The sequence below is a fragment of the Mauremys mutica genome, chromosome 8, assembly GCF_020497125.1.
Source record: "Mauremys mutica isolate MM-2020 ecotype Southern chromosome 8, ASM2049712v1, whole genome shotgun sequence".
NCBI lineage: Eukaryota > Metazoa > Chordata > Testudines > Geoemydidae > Mauremys > Mauremys mutica.
In genome coordinates this window covers 110617018-110637762 of record NC_059079.1, presented here as the reverse complement: position 1 = coordinate 110637762, position 20745 = coordinate 110617018, and the positions used below count along the sequence as shown (strand labels likewise).

At 48.1% G+C, this 20745-nt stretch overlaps 1 protein-coding gene across 1 annotated transcript in view; it reads left to right on the top strand.

Moving 5' to 3' along the window:
* LOC123375580 (bromodomain-containing protein 8-like) overlaps positions 1-20745 on the top strand; it is a 31425-nt gene that overhangs the window by 5993 nt on the left and 4687 nt on the right. The window contains exons 2-6 of the mRNA XM_045026584.1: positions 5086-5376; positions 5827-6309; positions 8250-8404; positions 11678-11764; positions 12483-12551. Of these exons, the coding sequence (XP_044882519.1) occupies positions 5086-5376; positions 5827-6309; positions 8250-8404; positions 11678-11764; positions 12483-12551 (1085 nt within the window). The remainder of the gene's footprint in view (positions 1-5085; positions 5377-5826; positions 6310-8249; positions 8405-11677; positions 11765-12482; positions 12552-20745) is intronic.

Here is a 20745-nt window from a genome sequence, read left to right as displayed (position 1 = left end):
TGTCATACTAATGGGATCTTTTTTTTGATGAAATTACCAGTTTGGTTGATAAAAGTAATAGTGTTGATGTAATATGCTTAGACTTCCGTATAGGATTTGACTTGGTACCACACAATATTTTGATTAAAAAACTAAAACGTAAAATATTTCACATAGCCAAGTTTTTAATCCATGTAATAACTGCCAGCTCTCAAAATATAATTGTAACTGGAGAATTGTCATCAAGCAGCTGTTTCCAGGGGGGTCCTGCACAGGTTGGTTGTAGGCCCTCTGCTATTTAACATTTTTATCAATAACCTGGTGTCATGGATCCACAGCATTGGTGCTTTGGAATGGTCTTTAGGAGGACCCCCTAGGCATCTCATTCTTCTTCCAGGGTAAGGCATGTGGCTTCACTGCCTCCTTAGACTGGACCTTTGGGCCTTCGGCCCCACTCCTTCACAATGTGAGCTCCGTTCAGTGAGTCCAGCTGAGACAGACCTGCTGGAGACTTGTACGCTCCTCCGGGATCAATGCACCTCATACAGCATTGTCAAAACAGTAGGGTTTATTCATTAACTGGAACACAGCACAGGAAGTCCTTCGGGTAGCACAGAGGAATGAAGGTAAAGAATAGTCTATTCTGGTCAACCCAGAGCCCAGCCAAGCTGTAGTGAACCCTTTGGTTTAAGTTCTGTATGTCTTTCAGTCTAACCTTCCTCAGATTCCAGGGAGACCCCTATCTCCTTCCAGCCCCCAACTCTGATCCCCCACCTTCCCAGTCTTTTGTTCTCCAGAGGGGGAGTGTTGCTCAGCCTCCCTGCTGAGAAGTGGGGAGATCCAAATCCCTTTGTGTCCTTGGTTGCTAGGTGTCAGTGTCTGGTCAATTAGCTTTGCTATTGTCTTTTCAAATGTTCCATTGATATGGGGACCTATCCCCGAACAGATGACACCCACCCCCCGTCTCTTATCCTGCTCTGAACACAAACCGTCCTTTTCCACCCACTGGGTAACAACACAGCATATAGGGGAAACTGAGGCACAAGCTGGACTCAAAATATTATGAAATATTCCCACATTGTCACATCTTGAAAAAGCATAAAATCATGACTGAAAGTTTGCAGATGATACAAAAATTGAGGGAATGATAAATGGAGAAGACAGTCACTGATTCAGAGCAATCTGGATCACTTGGAAAAGTGGATGCAAGTAAACAATGTATGTTTTAATATGGCTAAATGTATACACCTAGGAACAAAGAATATAGGCCACACTTACAGGGTAGGGGACTCTATCCTGGGAACAGCGACTCTGAAAAAGATTTGAGGGTCCTGGTGGATAGTCAGCTGAACGTGAGCTCCCAGTGTGATACCATGGCCAAAAGAGCTAATGCCACCCTGGGGTGCATAAAAAGGGGAATCTTGAGTATGAGCAGAGAGGTTATTTTACCTCTGTATTTGGCACAGGTGCAACCACTGCTGAAATCCTGTGTCCAGTTCTGGTCCCACAATTCAAGAAGAATGTTGACAAACTGGAGAGGGGTTCAGAGAATAGTGACATAATTAAAGGATTAGAAAACCTGCCTTATAGTGATAAGCTAAAGAGATTGAGCTCTTTGACTCTAACAAAGAGAAGGTTAAGGGGTGGCTTGATTACAGTCTAAGTATCTGCGTGGGGAACAAATATTTAATGATGGGCTCTTCAGTCTAGCAGAGAGATTCAGAGCAATCTAACACAAACCAGTGGCTAGAAGTTGAAGCTAGACAAATTCAGATTGGAAATAAAGTGTAAATTTTTGAAAGTGAGGGTAATTAACCCTGGGAACAATGAACCAAGTGGCATCATGGACTCTCCATCACGGACAATTTTTAAATCAAGACTGGATGTTTTTCTAAAAGATCTGCTCTAGGGATTATTTTTGGGCAGTTCTCTGGCCTGTGCTATGTAGAAGGTAAGACTAGGCGATCACAATGGTCCCTTCTGGCCTGGGAATCTATTAATCTAAATCCTACCTGTGAGATGCAGGCCGTACTGTTCATACAGCCTCTTCTCCCACTGTAATGTGGACCCGTGTTCCACAAAACCAAAACCTTCAGCTTCACACCAGTCAGGCAGCTAATGGTTCATCTCCAGTATTTTCTGCCTTCTTCATTTGTTGGACAAAAAGGATTCCTGAGAATATCACTTGACTTTCAGGATCTTAACCCTGAAGTCTTGGAAAATCTGTAGTTCCCCATAATGGTTGTAGCGTGTCATCAGTGACGACTCGCCAGACAACCTAATAGCCCTGTCCATCTTGCAGTTGCATCTTGTATTTTCACTCCAGGGGGACAGCACATGAGCTTATTATCTGTGTCCCCCTTCCTGAAATCTCTCTGCACTCTTCTTAATATGGTGTGGCTGATTATTATTGCTTGCCTTCAAAGGAGGTTTGAAGAACCTCTCTAAATAGCTGCTTGCTTCATACCACAAGGATGCACATGAGGTATGTCTCCTATAGTTTTCTCTTCTTTTCCTCAAGACACAGGTTCCTCAGTTGTTGACTTGCTGGGTTATCTGAGAACTCTGATACCTGTAGCTGGGTTCAATGCTTCCTGGTTCTCTTTCCCATCCTGGTCACAAATTGACAGTTCGCTTCTTCTCTCTCCATTATTACTGATCACCTTTCATCCTGTCCATACTCCATTCCTCTTCCTTCCCTCTAAGTTTGCCAAAGTCCTGGTACCAACCTGCAAAGAAGCTGAAAGTGAAAGTGGGAGATTTTGACTCTGACCTGTCCTCGGGCTGTTGCCCCAACGTTGGAGAATGGGATAAAGAAACTGTCATGAAATGGAATGAAATGCTGCTCCCTGCGTCTAATGATGAAAGAGTTAACTAGCAGAATGATTTAAATATGTCTCAAATGATAGCAAACAGGAAAGTGCTGCTGCAAATACATTAGGGCACAGGAAAAACTGCACTGAAGTTTGTCTAGTTTAACCAAACCTACGAAAAATAAAACTTATCAGACACCAACTGTGTCTCCTAATGGGAGTTGTACATTGTGTGACCTGGATGTTAAGCAGATTGTGAGACAGGAACAATGTATTAGAATGTTAGGTTCCCCCAAAGAAGCAACAGATAGCTCAGTGGTTTGAGCATTGGCCTGCTAAACCTAGGGTTGTGTGTTCAATCCTTGAAGGGGCCACTTAGGGATCAGGGCAAAAATCTGTCTGGGGATTGGTCCTGCTTTGAGCAGGGGGTTGGACTAGATGACCTCCTGAGGTCCCTTCCAACCCTGATATTCTGTGAAGGAAGCAATAGGGACATAAGAATGGCCATACGGGGTCAGACCAAAGGTCCATCTAGCCCAGTAGCCAATGCCAGGTGCCCCAGAAGGAGTGAACCTAACGTAATGATCAAGTGATCTCTCTCCTGCCATCCATCACCACCCTCTGCAAACAGAGGCTAGGGACACCATTCCTTACCCATCCTGGCTAATAGCCATTAATGGACTTAACCTCCATGAATTTATCTAGTTCTCTTTTAAACCCTGTTATAGTCCTAGCCTTCACAACCTCCTCAGGCAAGGAGTTCCACAAGTTGACTGTGCGCTGTGTGAAGAAGAACTTCCTTTTATTTGTTTTAAACCTGCTGCCCATTAATTTCATTTGGTGGCCCCTATTTCTTATATTATGGGAACAAGTAAATAACTTTTCCTTATTCACTTTCTCCACATCACTCATGATTTTATATACCTCTATCATATCCCCCCTTAGTCTCCTCTTTTCCAAGCATATCATGTCTAACAGGCCTTTTTCCTGGGCATGTATTATACATGTACACAAACTTTAATATTAAATTAGTTCAGGAGCAGATTTGTGCAATACTATATTTTTTAATGTATTAGTCAGACAACGCTAAAGTGAAAGTTCTTGCAGTAGCAGTAACCTAGCCCCATTGCAGAAATGTAGATCCAGCTGAGTCTTCCTGTACATTGAGTCCAGACTGCTAATAAGAGATAAGTACAGTTTGTGTTGTGCCTTTCCGCTTACTTAGCACCAATTTGAGTCATCATGTTGTCTCATTGTCATTTCAAGAATCAAATTCCATCTGTTTTCCTCCAACAGTAAAATTGAAGGAGGGTCTCAATAGCAAACTCCTCCTGCTGCCATCTCCAGAAAGTAAAAAAACAGCTTTCCTGGTGCCAAGGCCACATGGAATGATGGGTACCATGGGCCTCATCTGCAGCATGCTGAGCACTGCCAGGGCCAAGTGCAGTGAGTGGGAGCTGTGGCTGCTCAGCACCTCTGCAAATCAGGCCCCACCTGACTAATATGAAACTCCAACACCACTGCGCAGAGCTGCCTCACAAGAGCTTTGCACTGGTATGTGGTCCATCCAGAAGAGCTTAGAAGGGAGTGGGTTTTTTTGATGGATTGTCAGGTCAGAATTACATTGTAAGGATTCAGGATTTGAGGATAGGCCAGTCCTGTTTGTTACTCTAATGTGAATCTGGAGCAACTCCATGGACTTCTTTGGCATGATACAGGATTTACACCATGTAAGTGAGCAGGGTCTGTGCTGTTGAGAATCTGAAGAAATGGTTTTTCACTTTTTCAAAATAGCTCTAATATTTTCATCATCTTAAGGTGCCCATAAAATTCTCCCCCATTGGAGTACAAATGGGTGGTTATGTTTCCTCTGTTCTAACTCCCGTAGGGCTGGCACACATGACCCCACCTTCTCCATCTAATGAGAGAGACTCCAAAGTGCACCCCTTCTGTACAAGACAGACAAAGGTGTAAGCTGCATTCCTGCCCAGTCCCCTCTGAGCACAGTAGGATGAGTGCCCTCATGGGTTGGGTGCTGAGATGCCAGAGAGGAGTGTAGTATAAAAACCTAGGTTCAGTCACTCCGAGATTACAGTTTCTGTGGTGCAGCTGGGGCCTTTGATTGCAGCAGAAAATGGGCTGTGACATTGGGGCTCAGGAGTAGATTCTGCTCTGAATGTGACTTTTCAATGTTTGGCTTTCTGAGTATGCAAGGGAATGAGCTGGAGTCTGTGCAGTTTGGAATTAGTTTGTAAACTAATGGCTTTACCTGTCCCCTTGTGTATGTTTGCAGATGGGTCGTGCGTGGCTGTGGTTGGAGTCCAATAAAGAGTCTCCCATCGAGTCTGTGAAGAGCAGTGGCTGCCTGTCTCTCAGCAGCTCCTGGGACTCCAGCCTGGAGCTGGAGGTGGGGAGCTGGAGGATGACTGAAGAGGCTGCTGTGGAGGAAGAAGAGGAAAGTCAAGAAGAAGAGGATTGCAGGCTGGAGTCCAGGGAACCTCTGGTATGGGAGGATGGCAGTGAAGAGCTCCAGGAAGAGGCAGGGCAGTGTGAACAAGACAGTCTTCTGCAGTTCCTCTTGGAGGTAGGGCTGCTGCGGTGGGTAGCATGAGAAGAGTCTGCTTGACCCATCCCTCTAGAACAATGCCTTGGAAACACTGATGCTCTGAGCATCTCTGCCATGTATAACTGCTAGTGTGGAGCAACAGAGACCCCTCGAGCCCTGTTAGATGAATGATTGTATTCTCAAAGGAAAGTCTGTCTTTAAATATGGCAAAGAGGGTACAGTGGCTGGCTGGTTGTCTTGCCTATGGGTCTCCTGATCCTGATGTAGAGCCGACCATTTAAAAGGCAATGGGCTGACGCTCTTTTAATAAGGCTCTTGACTTAGACGCTATGCTTTATTAGAAGTCCCTGAAGGTGAAAAGGTGGCTGAAATGGAAGAGCCCTATGGGGTTTGTGCTGCTGATCCCTCCCTCCTAATCACTTGTGTTCTCGTAGTTTGAAACTGGTAATAAATTGCTCTGTGTTACAGGTGATCCACCTCATGGAACCCCTCTGCATTAGTGGCACAGACTCAGAACAGAATCACTGGGCTTCCTGTGGCTCTGGGCAGCAAGAGGAAAGGGAAGTCCTGAGCTTCAAGGAAGAAATGGTGGGACCACTAGTCCCAAGAGAGGAGGAAAAGCAGTTGCAGCTCCTGATAGAAGAGGCTGGGGAACTGCACGTCCCAGGAAGAGAGGTGGGAGAGGAGTGGGTAACACGGGTCTCAGGAGAGCTGCATGTCCTGGGCTGGGAGGCTGGAGAACCTGAGGAACAGCAGATTCTAGGAGAGGAGACAGGAGAGCCCCAGGTCCCAGAAGGGAAGGAAGGGGATTCAAGACAGCAGAGGGAGCTGCAGTTTCCAGTGGAGAATGCAGGAGAACTGGAGGAGGAAGAGAAGAACAGGAAGCTGCTTCTGGATGAGACTTCCTCAGACATGAGTGCATTGGAGGGGGAGCTCCCAGGCACTGTGAAGGTAAATGCATGAAAGCACCTACTCTTGTTATTAAGGCTGTGGACTGGGACTCTAGAGACCTGGGTTCCTTTCAGACTGCCTGTGTGATCTCGGGCAAGTCACTGAATCTCTCTGGGTCTCTGTTCACCATCTGTAAAATGGGGATAATGATCCTTACTTTGTCTTCTGTATTAGACTCTTTGTCTCCTGTGTGTCCCTGCAGGGCTCAGGCCAGACCATCTCAGTTTCACACCTCTAGGTGTTACTGTAATAAAAGCAATGATGATGCTGGGTAGGACAGTGCCCTTGCTATCTGTGGCCAAGCTCTTTGCTTTGCCATGTCACAGAGTCAGATACGAGAGATGAAAAATGCCTTTGCGGGTCCACCTGCTTCTCCTGTACAGCCAGGTCAAGGGTGTCCTGGAGATGTATCTCTAGGGCTCACTCCAGTTTCCAGAGTCTCCATCTCCCTGGGGAGCCTGTTCCACAGCCTCAAATCTCACCTTCTGGCACTTTCCAAGGTGCCCTGTTCTAAGTCAGTCCACTACTTCTCGTTATGCCCCCTGTAGCACCCTAAGTAACACTTCTCTCTGGTCTATATGGACAGTGGACTAGATGGATCTTGGGTTTGATCCAATATGGTGATTCCTGTGTTCCTAGGTGAGCTTGTAGTTGGCCTTTGGTTAGCTTCTCGGTGAGCTTGCTCAGGAACCGAAGGTTTGGTGTGGATACTGATCCTGGTAGTTGGCTAGAACTGATGTATCTGGGATGAGATTCTTCAGTGTTGGTTGGACTATTGCATGTTTGAAAGAGGAAGGGAAGATTCCTTCCCTGAATTTGGTATTGGCTCTTTCGGTCAAGAGTGGCCCCTGACTCTCTTCCAACAGCCGGGAAAGTTTTGGCTCAGATTCACACATCTTGACTCAAGATTCTTTTATGGTGTTCAGAAATTCCTGAGGTGTGACTGCCCTGACTCTGGGAGTGCAAGCGGCTCTGTAGAAGAGAGGGCCCATGCGTTTTGAGAAGCCTTCCTGTCTGTGCACGATCAGTTCAGCAAAGTTCAGGGTTCCGTTGTGGGCTACAGGCCAGCGACATCACTGTTCTCTGACTAGTCAGGATCACATGTCTGTTTCCTGGTGGGCTCTTTTAGTAGCTTCTTGATCACTAGTTATGCTACAACGCCCTTGGCTTGCTGTCCCTCTTTCCCAAGGTACCGGTACCTGTTTCCTTGTTGACCACGTGTCTTAGTTACCACATTCTCCCATCTTCCTTTTCCTCAACTAGTCCATCATCATCTCCCCCTGCCACGTGTCTGCTGCCTCCCTTTCAGTACCAGCATGGCCTTTCTTGGTGACTGAAGCTGCTATCTAAGCCCCCAGCCTTTTCCTCCAGAGCAGGAACCAGCTCAAACCTGGGTCGAGAGACCACACAAACACCCTATGGCCCAGTTTTCCCTCCACAGCCATTTTCTTTTTGTTACTGGTCAGGCCCCTTCCCTTGCTAAACCCTGTTAACAGCCAGTCATTCTGCTTCTTTTCTATCCCTGGACCTCCCCTGTACACCACTCCTAGTTTCTGGACTGACCAGCAGAAGGTAACATCCATCTGGGCTGTTCTTTGGGGACTGCCTCATTGATGGACAGTGTGTGATCACTCTCTGAGCTCTGGTAACACGAGAAAGGTGTGGGGAGGGGATATTGTCCCATGAAGACTGGTGGCCTGACAGGCTGAAAGTGAGTGTCACATGCACAGAGGGAGACCCACAGCTCCTACAGGGTGGAGGTTCCCTTTCTGCCCACCTGCTAGAACAGCTTCCACGAGACCATGAAGGCCCTGCCTTGAAGCTTGGCTGTAATAAGGGCACATGCAACAAGCCTGGCCCCTGACTGGGGGAGTCCAGCTGATGTGTCACTGAGGTACCCAGCTCTGCAGGCATTATTCCTCCTTTCTGTTTGTTCCCAGGCTGATGTTCTGGAGCAGCCTAAAGAACAAGCTCAGGGTGAGAGCCACTTGTTGGAGGAATACAACGATCTCTTCCCACATTATGACAGCGATAGCTGCAGTCCTTCTAGAGCGTCCCTGGTGGACTCCAGTCTCATGAGCCCAACCTCCTCACAGTTGAGTAGTGCAGCCCTGGGTCTGGTAGGTGCTGCTGATGCTGTGGCCCCTTCGCTCCACCTGCATGCCGTAGTGTGGACCTGTCTCCATGGGCCCAAGACAGAGAGCATGTACATGGAGGGGGTCATCTCAGGGAAGGTGAGCGAACGCCAGGGAACGGGGAAGGAGGGGGCCCTGGCTGCCTGGGGGGGCGATAGAGCTTCTAACCTTTGGATGCTAGTCCTAATGCAGGTAAAGTGAAATGGGGAGTCAGGGGAACCAAATGTACAGGAAACCCCAGTGTTTTTTGAGGTTACCTGGCATGCTCTGCCAGGCACAAGAATCCAGTCCCACTTCCAGGTGGAGATGTGCTGAGGCAGCCAAGCCAGCCCTGCCATGGGGAGGGTGGGGGAGTGTGTGTGACAGACTGTTACACACTGGAGAAGCTGGTTTGGCTTTCCAAAGAAAAAGGATGCAGCAGAACATAAAATAAAATCTATCCCTCCAGGATAGTAACGAGAACAAAAGTCACCACAGTAAAGCCCTTTGCCCCAATGTGGTTTGTGGCTTCTTGCCCAGTCCTGGACCCAGCTTCCTGGCCTCTCCTCAGAACTGCCCTGATTCAGCTTACATTGCGTTCGATGATTGCTACCTATGACCCTGTGTCTTCTTGTGCCTCAAGTCCTGGCCGATTACCAGTTTGCTACACTGTGACTTAGTAGTGGAGTAACTGTACTAACACTGCATACCGGACACCCACCAGTCAGAGCCATCACTGCCTCCTCCTATGGAGATATTCACACCGATTAGAGCCTCTCATTCTGCAGAGAGAAAGACAAAAGACTGGACTCCTTGTCCTGCTTCATTCATTTCACAGCCATTCCCATATTTGTAGCACAAGGACGCAGACATCCTTAAAGTGACAGGCCACCATCTCATAGACTCCCACGTGAGTTCTGTGCACTTAGGGGGCAGGAGACTGGGTATGATGTAGGGCCAGGGGCTGGAACATGGGAACTGGAGGGCTGCAGCAGGGACAAGGCCTAGATCCACAAAGGGACTTAGACATTGCAACAACTAATGTTCAGGTGCCTAGAATCTCATTGGAACCCACAAAGCCTGGATTAGGTGCTGAGGGTCCCTATACCATGAGGCGCCTAAGAATGGGATTGTAGCAAGGTGGGACTCACCCTTGCGGCCCCTCCTGCTGGTTGTCTCTGGGAATTAGCTTATCCAGCCTCCAGAGTGCTTTCTGCAGGCCAGTGTCCCTCCCAGACCTGGTGCCCCATTATCTGGGGTGCTGCCCCTTGGCAGTAACCCCTTTGTCTCAGGGTCTCCCCTCCCTGGGGAGCCCCCACCCACTATCCCCACCTCACCTCAGTATAAGGCTACTACCAGTCATTGTCTAGCTGGGGCAGTCACTGCCATTGGGGCAGACTGCAGTGTCAGCCTACTCATCACCAGCAAGGTTGGGTTTGGACCTTCTGCCTTGGCCTACCCCTGGGCTGCCCTCTGCAACCCCCAGTACCCATTGGCCTTATGCTAGGCCGCAGCCTGGGGCTTTCCAGGCTGGAGCTCCCCAGCTCCTCTGCCTTTCCCGAGCCCTGCTCCACCCAGGTACTCTACTCAGGTCCCTGCAGCCAGGTCCGTCTTCCTCTACAGCTAGAGAGAGACTCTTGAGCTCCTGGCTCCCAGCCTTTTCTATAGGGCCAGCTGAGGCCTTATTGGGGCGTGGCCCAGCTGCGGCTGCTTCCCCAATCAGCCTATTAGCAGCTTTCCCTGCCACAGCCCTTTCCCAGGGCTACTTTTAACCCCTCCCGGGCAGGAGCGGGTGATCACCCCACAACAGGATCCTCAGCACATCAACACACTATGCAGGCACCACCTAAACTGGCCAGTGGGAGAGGCTGAGGAGAGGGAAGTATCCTAAGCCCCACCCCCTCACAGCATTCAGTTCCTAAATCCAGGGTGCCAGGAGCCACTTGTCTCTGCTTGCGATCCACAGCCGGGAGCCCTCTCCTGGAGTCAGGTGGCTTAGGCCTTCCTTATAGGGTCATAGATTCCAAGGCCAGAAGGCCCCACTGTGATGATCTAGTCTGACCTGCTGCATAGCACCATGACACATTAATGAGAGAACTTCCTAAAATACTTCCTAGAGCAGATCTAACAAAACCTCTAATCTCAGGGTACTCCCTGGGATGTGGGAAACCCCTGTTCAGTCCCCACTCTGAAGAGTGAAGAGGGATTCCCTCATCAGATAGGGGCCCTTACCCCTGGACTATAGAGTCATGCTCACTTGTGCTCTGACCTCATTCATATTTAATTCATTAATAAAAAGTGTAATGGCCTCAACAAGAGAGATTGAGACCCCTACCTGGGCTCTTCAACAGGACAGTGGTGAGGGGCTTTACCTTAAAGCAAGGCCCTTTGCTTCACCAAATAGAAAGGGGCACTGAAACTGGGTCTCCCACCTCCGAGGTGCGTACCTTAGCCACTAAGCTAAAGGCCATAAGAGAGGCTATTACCCTCTCCCTCCTGGCCATGCTGTGCAGGCAGCCATGCTCTGGGCATGCCTGCCAGCCTGGACCCTGCAGGCAAGCTAAACGGAAGTGCCTGTTTCCATCCATTTGAGGATCTCATTGAGGCTTAAACATGAGATGGGCCTCCAGACACCTGCCTGAGGCAGAAGAGCTCATCCCCAGAGGCAGATGCTTCAGTGCTGAGGGAACTTTTACAACCTGGTGAGGGTTAGATAGCAGCTGAGCAGGAGTTGTGTGGCTCACAGCAGTGCCAAAAGTCCCTTTGTGGATCTGAGCAAAAGAGACCTTCCACCACCAGCCCGAGAGAGAAACATGGTCCTGTGGCTCCAGCAGGAGCTCAGTGACTTCTCCCCAGGTTTTGCTGCCTTTAGTAAACTCCGCACATGGCATCACATGGTGCCTTGGTGTCTCTGCCATCACTGAGCCATTGCCAAAGATCCATTCTAGCCTGAGAGTTGTGGGTCCAATGGCAGCTGTTGCAGCTGAGCTGAACCCCAAAATGAGTGTCTCTGGAGGGACCCAAACAAAGGAAGTGGCTTGGGAAATACTTCCCCATAGATCCCTGATGGAGCCACTCCATACATCCCTGATGGGGAGACTTGCCCTGTAGCTACCTGGAAGGTGTTTTGTTTAGACCACAAGCTAACGAGCAGTGACCTTCTCTCCTCCTGAGCGTCCGGGAAGCCAGCAGTGGCAGTACATCCCCCTGCTCCTTATCTGGCATGATGAGTTGATAACCTCTCCTCTGTGCAGGGTGCCTCTCAGCTGCGCTAACCCGCTGCGACATTTGCTTTTCAAAAAGACGCTGCTGTCCATCTGGAAGATGATAGCCAGCCACAGGTATGTATCTCTGGGGGACAGCTCATAATTATCTGGGGGAAGTTCTCTGGCATGTGTAATACAGGGGGTCAGACTAGAAGGTCACAATGGTCCCTTCTGGCCTTGGACTTTTTGAATCTGTGAACTGAAGGGACTCACCAGAGCTAAGGTGTGGGGAGCAGGACTGAAGTGTCAGGGGGCTGTGGGCTGAGGGCAGTGGCAGAGCTAGGGGGAGTGGGAAAGAAGTCCAGGGCTAGAATAGCAGAGGGGCTGCAGATTGGGATTGAGGGGCAGCAGCGGAGCTGGGAGTGAAACTTGCATCGCTCCTGTCCACACTTTCCCTAACTCTAGCCCCAGGGCCCTTCCATGAGGGCAAGAGTAAAATGGATCATTTCTCACTGGGTTCACTGTCTCTGTAGCAGGAATGCCTCCTGCTGCAGGGATCGGGCTAACGCAAGGCGCTGGCCCTGCTGCATGTTCCATCTGATTAACTTGGCAGCCACTGGTTCGAGCAGGAAACTGAGTTCAGATTCCTGCCTTAGCGACCACCAACAGTGGACTCCGAGGTTTCCTGCCATCATTCCCGTATTTCCCTTGGGGATTGCTAGTCACTGGCCCATCAGCCTTCATGGGCTCCAGGGAAGAGGAATAGTGGGCCTGCTGCCCCCTCTTCAAGGGTCATGTGAACAGTGGGGGACAAACCTGATTCTCTCCTGTCTCTTTGGGCTTGCCCCTCTAGGTACTGTGGCCCGTTCCTGAAGCCAGTGTCAGAGAAGCAGGCTCCTGGGTACAAGGATGTGGTGAGAAGGTAGGAAGGCGGCTCGTCTAAAGCATTTTCATCTGCTCCCTCCACCTTCCGAGAGCCCCAGCATGTAGAGAGGAAAAAGCTATGGGGCAACTTTGTGTCATCTGTCCCATGCTCGTCACCATGGTATCTGCCTCCCATCAGAGACCAAGGTGGGAAGGTTCCCTACAGTCTCTTCTCCAAGGCTTAGTCCAAAGCGGTGGGACTCCCATCCTGCCCCAGCTCTCCCAAGGAGACTCTCCCTGAATAGACCTCACTCTCCAGAAACTTTTTCTTATATTACCGCCTCCATTTTGCCTTTCAGCATCCATGTTCCTTTTTGAAATGTCGCACCTTTGGCCCACCTAAAATACTCCCACTTCCTCCAGCAGGTTTACACTCTTCAAATACTTTGAAGCTGTTATCATGTTCTTAGCCGCATCCCCTGCTGCGATGCCTCCAAGAACCAGCAGGCAAGGTGGCAGGTGGGGGACGATAAAGGGAAACACACCCACCCCTTGTAGCCAACAGACTAGTTGTGATAGCTCTCACCTGCGCTATAGGGTCCAGGATTCAAGTCACAGCTCCAAATCAGGCAGCATGGGGAGTCAGACCTAGATCTCCCACATCCCAGGGGAGCACCCTAACTCTGGGCTACTCACTGTTTGGGGGTGGGTCTCCCACACTCTCCTGCTGGCAATGTTCTAATTTGTATGGCTAATTTCTTGGCACATGGATTTGAACCTACCTCTCCCACATTCCAGGTGAGGGCCCTAACCTCTGAGCTCTTGGGATACCTGTACCAGCCAACCTATCCAAAAAACTCTTACCCCAGCAGTCTTTTGTGTAGGGTAGGCATATTCAAAGCACACTTGCCACACTGAGAGAGGCAGGGCAGTTCCTTGCTGGAGAATCCTGCTGGGGCTTAGGTGTGTGCTAGAGGGCCAAGGAGGTTGGTAGTGTCAGGACCTACATGCCCACCAGCAGAAACTGAGGTGCCTACAGGGTGAGTCAGCGGCAGAGCAGCAGGTCTTTGAGTAGTGCCCTAATGGGTGCTCCACTTCAGGCCCGCATGCGCCTCTCGAGCCCTTGATGGATTTTGGGTAGCAAGTAGGATACCCCTGTTCGGGGCTCTAGGGCTGTGTCAGTGTAGATTTGTTCCTGTGCTTCTTTAGGGAGTTTCTTGAGCAGATGATGTAGTTTCTTTTTGTAATCCTCAGTGGGGCAGAGGGTAATGGCTAAGGTTATGGGGCAAGTGATGCTGCTTTTCCACAACAGACTGGACTTCTACATAGAGTGTTTCCATCAACTTGGACGACGTGCTTTTCCAGTTTCAGCTCGTGCATGTCGACGGAAGCACTCTATGTAGAAGTCCAGTCTGTTGTGCAGAACGCAACGCCATCCACAGCCTCAGGAACAACTCTGACATCATAATAAAAAAGGCTGACAAAGGAGGTGCTGTTGTCATCATTAATAGGTTGGAATATGAACAAGAGGCTGCTAGACACCACATTCTATAGGCCATTACCCTCTGACCCCCCTGCTACCCAAAATCCATAAACCTGGGAATCCTGGACGCCCCATCATCTCAGGCATTGGCACCCTGACAGCAGGATTGTCTGGCTATGTAGACTCTCTCTTCATGGCCTACGCTACCAGCACTCCCAGCTATCTTTGAGACACCACTGACTTCCTGAGGAAACTACAATCCATTGGTGATCTTCCAGAAAACACCATCCTGGCCACTATGGATGTAGAAGTTCTCTACACCAACATTCCACACAAAGATGGACAACAAGCCATCAGGAACAGTATCCCTGATAATGTCACGGCAAACCTGGTGGCTGAACTTTGTGACTTTGTCCTCACCCACAACTATTTCACATTTGGGGACAATGTGTACCTTCAAGTCAGCGGGACTGCTATGGGCACCCGCATGGCCCCTCGGTATGCCAACATTTTTGTGGCTGACTTAGAACAACGCTTCCTCAGCTCTCATCCCCTTATGCCCCTACTCTACTTGCGCTACATTGATGACATCATCATCATCTTCATCATCTGGACCCATAGGAAGGAGGCCCTTGAGGAATTCCACCAAGATTTCAACGATTTCCACCCTACCATCAACCTCAGCCTGGACCAGTCCACACAAGAGGTCCACTTCCTAGACACTACAATGCCAATAAACGATGGTCACATAAACATCACCCTATACCAGAAACCTACTGACTGTACTTACCTACATGCCTCCAGCTTTCATCCAGACCACATCACACGATCCATTGTCTACAGCCAAGCTCCAATCCCTCAGACAGAGACAAACACCTACAGGATCTCTATCAAGCGTTCTTAAAACTACAATACCCACCTGGTGAAGTGCAGAAACAGATTGACAGAGCCAGAAGAGTACCCAGAAGTCACCTACTACAAGACAGGCCCAACAAAGAAAGTAACAGAACGCCACTAGCTGTCACCTACAGCCCCCAACTAAAACCTCTCCAGCGCATCATCAAGGATCTACAACCTATCTTGAAAGACGATCCCTCATTCTCACAGACCTTGGGAGACAGGCCAGTCCTCGCTTACAGACAGCCCCCCAACCTGAAACAAATACTCACCAGCAACCACACAACAAAAACACTAACCCAGGAACCTATCCTTGCAACAAAGCCCGTTGCCAACTCTGTCCACATATCTATTCAAGGGACGCCATCATAGGACCTAATCACATCAGCCACGCCATCAGGGGCTCGTTCACCTGCACATCTACCAACATGATATATGCCATCATGTGCCAGCAATGCCCCTCTGCCATGTACATTGGCCAAACCGGACAGTCTCTACGCAAAAGAATAAATGGACACAAATCTGACATCAGGAATCATAACATTCAAAAACCAGTAGGAGAACACTTCAATCTCTCTGGTCACTCAATAACAGACCTAAAAGTGGCAATTCTTCAACAACAAAACTTCAAAAACAGACTTCAACGTGAAACTGCAGAACTGGAATTAATTTGCAAACTGGATATCATCAGATTAGGCCTGAATAAAGACTGGGAGTGGTTGAGTCATTACAAAACCTAAACTTAATTTCTCCATTACTAATTTCTCCCTACTGTTACTCACACCTTCTTGTCAAGGGTCTATAATGGGCCACTCTCTTATCACTTCAAAAGTTATTTTTCCTCCATTGGTATCCTGCTCTTAATTGATGTATCTCGTTAGACTGACCCCACACTTGGTAAAGCAACTCCTATCCTTTCATGTATTTATACCTGATCCTGTATTTTTCACTTCATGTGTCTGATTAAATGGGCTCTAGGCCACGAAAGCTTATGCTCAAATAAATTTGTTAGTCTCTAAGGTGCCACAAGGACTCCTTGTTGTTAGGGCTTTAGCTGTCCATTAGCAGATTGTTAATGTCTTCAGAATTGTTAATTTAGCTACCTTTTTGGAGCTTCCCTTTCGTTTCTTAACTCCTTTATCTTTGATTACAAAAAAACGCAAAATTTGATTTTAGACTTCTTTTCTTCAACTCCCCTACTCGCCATCCAGGGACCCCCCTGGATAGGATATGCCTGGTTCACCAGGCTTTAAGAAGTGTCTCAGTTGCAAGAAATCTATCCCAGTGACTGATGGACGCTCTCAGTGCATCCGCTGTCTGGGAGAGAACCACGTAAGTGTGGCTTATGCCAACAACTGAAGTTCAGATCCACAAAGGCTAGAGAACTGAGCCTTAAGCATCTCCTAATGGAGGTGGCCCTTCAACCACAAAGGCCTGGCTCCTTCATGGTTCCAGCACATAGAATCATATTGCTCTGAAGAGGTACAGGAAGTGTTATTACACAGCAGGAAAATGTCTACCCAGCATACTTACCTACAAAAGTGGACCAGATTTCAAATGTGGTGCCAGCCCATAGGAGTCACTCTGGATACAACCACTCTACCTGTAATCCTAGACTGTTTGCTGAATCTCAAGAAATCGGGACTCTAGTAGCTCGCTAAAAGTACACTTAGCAGCAGTAGCAACTTCCACCAGCAAGTAGAAGGGTACTCCATTTTCTCCCTCCTGACGACAAAGAGCGAACCTCCTTTCCCCAACCCAGGCTTCCTACCCAACAATGGGATCTCAGTCTACTTTTAAAAGGTCTATACCCCACTTTGAATCCATGGCCACTTGTTCTCTGACTCACCTTTTCATGAAGATGGTGTTCCTGATTGCCATCACCTCAGCAAGAAGGATTGGGAAGACAGTGGCTCTAAGGGAGCATCCCCCCTTCATAGTGTTCTTCCTGACAAAGTCACCCTCAGACCACATCTGAAGTTCCCCCCCAAAGTGATTTGAGCATTTCACATAAACCAGCTGTGATGTTATTGATATAATCTGGGACCATATAGAACATGGTTGCAACCAAGGTCTTGTAGTGGCACCAAATCTTATGTAAAGGGGGTCATATAAGGTGTCTAAGACCAGGTTATGGGTTGCTGGTTATGATTATGCTGTCTATATGTATGTATCATTTTGTAGTTGAAGTTATGAGTATTGGCTCTAGACTGTCTGTATTTCAAATTTGTGCTGTGCTTCTGGGAGACATCCCAGACAAGTTGGTGTTAGCTCTGCCTAGCCTGCTTGATGACCCATTAAGGACCATCAGCTACACAATTGACCCATGGAGAGAAGGCAGATATGCCTTGTGACTCAGCAAAGTATGCAGGGACTTGCCCATGTGACTCCAGACTCCATTTTGCTGTAGTTTTCCACAGTAAGAACAAAGAAGTGTTCTTACACCTGGAAAAGCCTATAAAAGGCTGATGCCTCATCTCCATCTTTCATCTCCATGTTTTCCACTCTTGCATCCAACGAAGTGGGAATTCACCCACGAAAGCTCATGCTGCAAAACGTCTGTTAGTCTATAAGGTGCCACAGGATTCTTTGCTGCTTTTACAGAACCAGACTAACACGGCTACCTCTCTGATACTCATCTCCATCTTGTCTTCAATCCTGCTTCTTACCTCTGGAGGAACTTTGCTACAAACAGAAGCTCTGAACAAAGGACTGACTGACCCATCCCAGCGGGGGATGTACTCCAGAGACTTGATTTGAACCTGCAGTTTACTCCATTACTGCTACAAGCCTGAACTAAGAACTTTGCCATTACTGTATGTAATTGATTCCATTTAACCAATTCTAGCTCTCATCTATATCTTTTTCCTTTAATGAATAAACCTTTAGATTTTAGATTCTAAAGGATTGGCAACAGTGTGATTTGTGGGTAAGATCTGATCTGTATATTGACCTGGGTCTGGAGCTTAATTCTTTGGGATCAAGAGAACCTTTTTCTTTTGTTGGGGTGTTGGTTTTCATAACCATTCATCCCCAGGACGAGTGGCACTGGTGGTGATACTGGGAAACTGGAGTGTCTAAGGGAATTGCTTGTGACTTGTGGTTAGCCATTGGGGTGAGACCGAAGTCCTCTTTGTCTGGCTGGTTTGGTTTGCCTTAGAGGTGGAAAAACCCCAGCCTTGGGCTGTAACTGCCCTGTTTAAGCGATTTGTCCTGAATTGGCACTCTCAGTTGGGTCCCACCAGAACCGCATCGTCACACCAGCTCATTCACCTTCCAATCCTTTATCCCAAACCTCATCAGGATAATAGGGAAGCCATCCTCCATACACTTGACGTAAAGAGAGCCTTGGACTTCTATTTGGACAGGACAAAAACTTTTATAAAATCTTCAAGACTCTTCCTCTCTATCATGGTCAGGTCTAAAGGCACAGCAATTTCAGCTCAAAGACTCTCCAAATGGGTCTTGAACTGTATCAAACTCTGTTATCAGATTAATAATTTAGCACCTCCATCCACAGTCCACACACATGCTACGAGATCAGTTTCCTCGTCCGTCGCCTTCTCCAAGGGTATCCCTATATCCGAAATCTGCAGAGCAGCTACCTGGACATCTGCACATTCCTTTGCAGAACACTATGCCATCCTGGGGGACTCTGCTGCAGTCAGACGCCAGATTCAATGCCACAGTGCTATTAGCTATAACAGACTTAATGCTGAAGTCTCAGCCTCCAGTGCGAGATACTGCTCAGGAGTCACCTACGGTGGAGCATCCATAGGGACACCGCTTGAAGAAGAAGAGGAAGTTACTCACATAGGAACACACATCTTGAAGAACCATAGCTGCTGCACAAGATAACTTCTTCATATCTCAATCATTTACCTTCCAGGAATGCAGTATGTCACAGCCAATATGATCAGCAGGCACTTCTCCCAGGACTACAAATGGGAGCTGGACTCTCAAATTTCCCACAGGATAGTCAAGTCTGGGTCCCTTTATGGCTGCACCCTAAATTCTTACCTAAAGTATTGTTGGATTTTTGTCTTAACCAAGGGATTCGTCTACCAGTGTTTTCCCCAAACAACGTAAATCTCAGCATGAAACCTCTGTTCATACTTAAGATACCAGACGGGCACTGGCCTTTTATCTAGATAGGATCAAGCTATTTTGGAAATCACCTAGACGGACTCCAGCACAGAAAGACCAAGTGGTTCATAATCTTTATGCAGAGACTGTTGAGATGGCGTTCTGGGTGTGTGGTTGCTCACTACAATGCAAGTGGTGCTCTGCCTCCTACCCCAAAGGATAAATGCGCCCTCTGCCCAATCACAGGTAACTTCCACAGCTTTGCTCAAAAACAATGAGATATGCAGAGCTGCTACTGGGCTTCAGTGTGTACCTTGTCTAAACACTTGGTCCATAGTGTCAGAGATGATGTGGCACTTGGTTCTCCTGTACTGCTTCAGCCTTGGACTCAATTCTGAAGCTCCCTCTTCCCTGTGAGGTACTGCTCAGGAAGCACCTGAAGTGGGGCACCCATAGGGACACTGCTCAGAGGAGAAGAGGTTACTCACCTTGTACAGTAACGGTATTTCTTTGAGATGTCCCCCTGTGGGTGCTCCACTACCCACCCTCCTTCCTCTCTTTTTTGGCCAGTCGGATAGAGAAGGAACTGGGGGCAGTTCACCCGTGCAGCCCTATAGACCCTTGGTGTGCAGCACAAGGTTGTACAGAGTGCATGCATGGGCCGACCATACACTGCTAATGGAAAAGCTCTGATCAGGGGTTTGCGAGGCTCCTGCGCACCTGAAGAGGCGCACCCATAGGGGGACACATCTCAAAGAACAATTACTGCACAGAGTGAGTGACCTCTTCTGTTGTGACACTCAGTGGTGCCTAGGTGTTGGACTTAAGCACCCAAAGTCAGTTTGTGAATCTAGCCTTTTGTCCATGACTTGTTTTGAACTCTCACCCCCTCACTGCTTCAGTGTATGGTTGCTCTTCTCTGTGCTCCCTCCAGTTTGGAGTTCTAGTAATGTGTGCCGAGCACTGACAGCAGTATGCCAAGTGCAGGCTCCAGGGCTGTATGGAAAGGGCCAGTTACAGGCTGATGCCGCCTAGAATCACACTGATGTTCTTGTATCATCATATTGTGTTGTAAACTTCTCATTTGCGGTTCCACTCTCCTTAGTCTCCCAATCACTCCCGTTTTGCAAGGTTCCCCTTGCCAGTAAGGAGCTGAGTTTCAGATCCTTTTTCCCCCCGATGGATTAAGTACACTTTTTAAAGATGAAGCTCATTCTATTCATGGCCTGTGTTTCTAATCACGGTCATCATCTTCCACCTCCCACTTCACCCATCAATTCTGTAATGATTTCAAAAGAAAGTAAGATGTAGTCCTTATAACGCCCCCTCACCACCACGGCTTTTTCCCCTGGCACCATTAGATTCTTGTTCTTTATAGATATTTTTCTTAACATGTGCCATTTTTAATCACAAGGGAATTGGGGTTGATTTGACAGGTGCTAATTACCAGGATCCATGCCTCTTTCCTTTTCTGCTTAGTGTCACTTCTTTTTTTTCAGAAATAATTGCAAGTTAATTAGCCATGTGATACGTATCACCCAAATCCGCAGTTTCTTTCCAGCTTTCTTAAGCTCTTGACATTTTCCTCTTGTGAATTGGGCCTAAGAATTCCAGTGTTTGGGGTTGCAGGCAGTGGTTTCCCCAGGAACTGAAATTAGGGGAGGTGTTCGAATTTACAGGGGGGGGGTCAGGACCAATGAGATATATAAAAGAGAGATGAATAAAGTAAATGTTTTGTTAGGATTATGCAAATTTAACATAAGAATAATGCAAGTTACACCAAAAC